This window comes from Camellia sinensis, chromosome 15, assembly GCF_055761805.1.
Source record: "Camellia sinensis isolate YWXY chromosome 15, ASM5576180v1, whole genome shotgun sequence".
Classification (NCBI taxonomy): domain Eukaryota; kingdom Viridiplantae; phylum Streptophyta; class Magnoliopsida; order Ericales; family Theaceae; genus Camellia; species Camellia sinensis.
Window position 1 is genome coordinate 29944159 of NC_138975.1, and position 5250 is coordinate 29949408.

The window sequence follows — 5250 nt, forward strand, 5'->3', positions numbered from 1 at the left end:
TATATATATATATATATAGAGAGAGAGAGAGAGAGAGAGAGAGAGTAGAGAAGTCCAGATTCTTACCCTTACTATTTAATTCTCATGTTAGAAAAACAATATGCATACATATATGTACAAGTCTCTCTCTCTCTCTAAATGTATATTACGTGTCGTCTCTTAATCAAACTACAACGCACTTCAAGTTGTTCATATACATTGATGATTGATGTGTGTGGATATATATGTAGTTGTCATTTAGCTGTACAATCCATATAATCGGTGTCATTTTTTTATTTTTATTTTTTCATTTTCTTCGTCGGTGGTGAATTCTCATTTATATCCATTTTCTTTTCATTTTCACCTATCTCTACAAGAAATATTATCAATTTTTTTTTATTTTTTTTATTTTTTATATATCGGAATTCAACCAAACATGTCTTCGATTCTGAGCTCGCCTGGGGTAGTGTTGGTGACCGCCATGGCGGTCTCCGGCACCGTGATTTTCCTCTCGTTTCGCCGGGAAAAGAATTTCCCAACTACCCAGTTTTCCGGGAATCGTGATTCAAAGCAAGTTCTTCGGTCCTGCCTTTCTTCAGGTACATATGGGTCTCTCTTCTCTTTCTCTCTCTTGTCTTTCATTTCCATTAATTAGTTCTAATTTTCTATTATGTTTGATTTTTGTTTTCTTCTTTTTTTATGGCTAAAATTTGGAGAATCTTTTTAAAGGTTTTAGGAGAGCTAGATAATGAAATTAAATCGTTTATGAGTAATTTAGTAAATAAAATTTGTAAACTGAAAACTAAAGTTGTAGAATTTAGGGGAAAATACATGTCAGTGCAATTCTTAAAAGTTAATTACTAATTAATGCAAAAAAATATTATTTATTATTTTAATATTTGTAAAGTTTACCAGTAACTTATAAATATTTTTTTGAAATTTCCAGTGACAGTTAATATCCCCTAGAATTTATTTTAAAAATTAAAAGAAAACTTTTTTCGGAATTTACCATTTTAAATTTACAGATTTGAACTTTTTTTCAAAATTGGTAGGGCCTTTTATAATGTGGGCCTATCTGGAAAAAAAAAATAGAGGTGGGTGTTTTTTTTAATGATGGGTGTGGAGTTTGTTTAATTATTTATTTGTTTTTTTTTTAATATTTTAATTGTGTTGAAGAATTGAATTCTTCAAACTAGATCTTCCCAAAAAAAAGAGTTTTGGGGTCTTTTCAATGATGGGTGTGGAATTTGTTTATTTATTTATTTATTTATTTTTTTAATATTTTAATTGTGTGGAAGAATTGAATTCTTCAAACTAGATCTTCCCAAAAAAGAGTTTTGGGGTCTTTCCTAAAGACCACTTCAAGTTTAAAATCAAAATAAACGTATTGTTGAGTCGTGATGGGCTCAATTTTGAATATATTTTAATAATTCAAATGGTTGAATATGTAAATTTTGTCCGGTATATTATATTTGTAAAAAATTATATTAATAAAATATCGATAGTCATTTGATCAGCTTGTATTTGTTTCAATGATAATTTTGATTTTAAAAATAAATTACAAATACAAATATAAATTGATCAAATGTCTATCGATATTTGATTAATGTAATTTTGTGCAAGAGTGATATATTCGATGAGCTGTATATATTAAATAATTTAGATTATTGAGATAGATTCAAAATCAGACCCGCCACGCCAACAATACTATCCAATCTGTTTCCAAATTAGACTGTGATTGAGACCCCCTCAAGCCCCCGCCCTCACTCCCACCCCCACCACCACCACCACCACCACCACCCCACACACACGTGGGGGCTTTGTTTCTAAATTGGATTGTGATTGAGACCCCTTCATGCCCCCACCCCCACCACCCTACACACACGTGAAAACTGATAATTGAGAAAAAAAAAAAAAAAAAAAAAATTGACCAATCACAAACGAACGGGGTCGATGGGTGGCCTCCAACGGAAGTCCAAATCATTTTTCTTCCAAAGAGGAACTAGATCCTTTTCTAAAATGGAGGCTAAAACTAGACTACTTTATTGGCTTTACACTTTTAAACCGCCACCCTAATATAATATTGAGGATATTTCACCGACGCACCTTAATTATTAATAAATATTATTTTATCTTATAATTTATACTCATGTATTTTCATTTTTTTTAATTATAAAAATATATTATTTTCACTTTTAAAGTAGTATATTTATATGTTTTCATTTAAAAAAATTATATACAAATCTACTTTTTAAAATAATAATGTATAAGAAAAATGATCAATTGATAATTAAAGAAAATATAAGCGTTTGTTACATTTGATATTCTAATTAGTTGGTGTATCACTGGGTTTGAAAAGTGAATTTAATTTTTGGGTTTGATAGTAATATACTCTTTTCATAAAGGTCAATAGGGTAATGTTAGAGATATAAAAATTTTTACTAAATGAATAATCAAATGTCTCACAAAAGTGTGTGATCAACAAAAAATGTAAATCTTATACTCATGTAAGATATTTGGTCATTTATATTTGGTAGAAAATTTAGGACTTATAGCATAATGTAAATGTTACCCCCATGTGAGACACTTGATCATTTATTTGATAAAAAATTTGGGATTTATAACATTTTTCGGGTCAATATGTACGGGTTTATAAATGAGAAGTAATTAATAATTACTGAGATCTTAATATAATTAACCCTATAACATTATGGTCTTCCGGTTTGGACAAATTAAATTAGATTGGATTGATTAGTTGGGTTAGTATAGCGACTATCAATTTTTTTGAATTATATATACATATATTTTGACCGGCAACTCTCAAAATCGGATTTACTTATGACCCGACCCTAAGAGTCAACCCACTATAAGAAGGTTGGTATAAGTTTTGAACCTGAGGCTTGTGGATATGCAAACCGTTGCTTTACCAACTCATCCTACCCTTTATATATCTTATTTCACATTTGGGTAGGTTCAAAATTATGTTAAGGAATTAACAAAATTTAATTAACTGCATATTAATTTATCTGGATTATTAGTCTGAAGTATAATTTTCTTAATCAAATATAAAATTATATATTTGTATTGAATTATTAAGTGATTTTCTTGGTGTATACAGTAGATGACAAGAAAAAGCAGAGAAAGAAGAAGAGAGTTCAATTTGCAGAGAGTGTGAAGGACCAAACAGGGAATGGAGAGGAATACAGAAAGAAGCGCAACAAGAAAACCTCAGGAATTCAGAGGAATTGCCGTCGTGGAATTCCTGGGAATCGGATGGCTTTGTACAATGGAATTCTTAGAGATCGTGTACAACGTTTGGAGTTCTCTTATTGATTCTAATAATGTTTCTCTGTTTCTACTTTCCATTGTAATTTAATGTAAAAAAAAAATTTAATAAAAACATAACTTTGAATTGTAATTTGTAATTGTAATGGGGTCAGAAAAATTTACGACAAAGATGGGGGGGGGGTGGAAAGAAATGAAAAAATTGTAAATCAGTTGAAACTTCACAAAATATTTGCAATTTTATGATTGATAAAGTTTCCTTTACCATCAATTTAAAATTATTTTTTAAAACATACACTGACTTGTAATTTTTTCAAAAAAAAAATTTGAAAGCTAATTTAGTGAAAAATAATAATAAATAAAATACACTTACTATTTTCATATAATTTTACTCTTTTTGAGGTGAAAATAATTTTAAAATACCTTATTGGTGTTTATTTTTATGAAATTAATTTTTTCAATATTTTTTTTTAAAATTAATTATGAAATTGAAACCAAATTGATGTGAATTGTAAATACCGTAACTCTGGACATGATCTTTTGGTTTTCCTCTTTGAAAATATTCAAAATTCAAAAGTTTAAATTATATGGTTTTTATTATTGTGCAAAATATAAAAGACTAAATTACATAGACATCAATTCCGGGAAATCGCTCAAGCAGTTGTGGAGAGAGTACTTACATGCCAAGGCGAGTGAGGTTTCAGGTTCAAGTTTATGGAGAGACATTGACATGCGTTATAATTTAAATGCTAACATATAGTTGTTGTCTTAGTAAAAAAAAAAATTACACTAACATCTCCTAAGGATTTGATAAATATAGTAAATCTTATAAATTTAGCATGCTTATATTGGATTTTTTAAAAAAAATTAATTTACGTAACACTTGTCTTATTTTTAATTATTAATTTGTTAATTATATAGATGACAAAATAATATTATATTTTTTTGCATTGAAATATATATTTTATTCCGTTTATTTGTATCTTTACATTATCTATACTCGGTTTTGATACAGACTCTCACAAAATCCAACTCCACGACCCCTATGCACCTGTGAGGGAGAGAGAAACAAAAAAAAAAAAAAAAAAAAACATACATACATACATGCCTTGTCCACATCAATTAGAGGTTTTGGAGATCACTCATTTTGGGGTCTCAAGCATTAATATCTATCTGTATTAGTTCTGATCCGTGCAACTTCCCAAAATAAAAAGCTTAACAAATATTTGAAATATTTCCATTTAATTTAAAATATGAATTGCTTTCATAATATTGTTAAAAGTAGTTTGTGAAAACAAATTAAATGACTTTTTCGTGTCAGCTTTCTTATTTTTTACTTTTAGAATAGGAACAAGAAAATTTAGAAGGAAGTAGAAGAACTGTAAAAGCAACCAAGTTAAGTTTAATTTGTATATAGTTTATTAAAAATTTGCTAATTAAATTTTTATATTTTAAAAATAAATCAACCTTCCTTTTCTAAAAAATAAATAAATAAATCAAGCTCAAATAAATTCAAACTCAGTATTTTTTTGAATTTGACTATAATTCGACTAGATAAGGTTAATTATAAGAATTGTAACACTAAAAAAAATTACTCATAATAAATTTAAGTATATATATATATTTAAAAACTCATCAACCCTTTAAATTAATTAATTTTTAAGGGTTTGGATTTTTTAAATTGGTCATTCAACTTGAGAGAGTGATTTGGGCTTAGTTAGTTCATTTTGGGATCGATTTCGGTAATCTGAATCGTTCATATTTTAAGATTCATTAAATAGAATATTCATACAAAAAATAAGATAATCGGACATCAATATCTATATGTTTTAGTTTGTTTGGTTTCAAAACTCAGGATTCACTTTTTAAAAAATTAATTTTTTTTGTTTTTCGTGTTTTTACTGATTTTTAAAAATATTTTAAGTGACTTTTTAAATTTTTAGATACACCTAATATGAATATACTTGAAAAGTATAATATTTGTGA

At 27.6% G+C, this 5250-nt stretch overlaps 1 protein-coding gene across 2 annotated transcripts; it reads left to right on the forward strand.

Moving 5' to 3' along the window:
* On the forward strand, window positions 1–3397 carry LOC114289270 (cytochrome P450 family protein). Of its 2 annotated transcripts, none has more exons than XM_028232943.2 (2): window positions 1–578; window positions 3098–3397. In XM_028232943.2, the coding sequence occupies exons 1-2, from the start codon at window positions 416–418 to the stop codon at window positions 3310–3312; spliced, it is 378 nt and encodes a 125-aa protein (XP_028088744.1). In that variant the 5' UTR covers window positions 1–415; the 3' UTR covers window positions 3313–3397. The 2 variants fall into 2 exon arrangements, with proteins under 2 accessions (XP_028088744.1, XP_028088751.1); XM_028232950.2 differs by having other exon boundaries at window positions 18–578; window positions 3101–3397.
* The last annotated feature ends 1853 nt before the right edge of the window (window positions 3398–5250 follow it).

What these genes read in the sequence shown, in the direction of transcription:
- LOC114289270 (XM_028232943.2), top strand. Translation starts at nt 416, where the DNA reads ATGTCTTCGATTCTGAGCTCGCCTGGGGTAGTGTTGGTGACCGCCATG. An exon ending in TCGGTCCTGCCTTTCTTCAG is followed by an intron (nt 579 to 3,097) that starts GTACATATGGGT and finishes TGGTGTATACAG; the next exon opens with TAGATGACAAGAAAAAGCAG.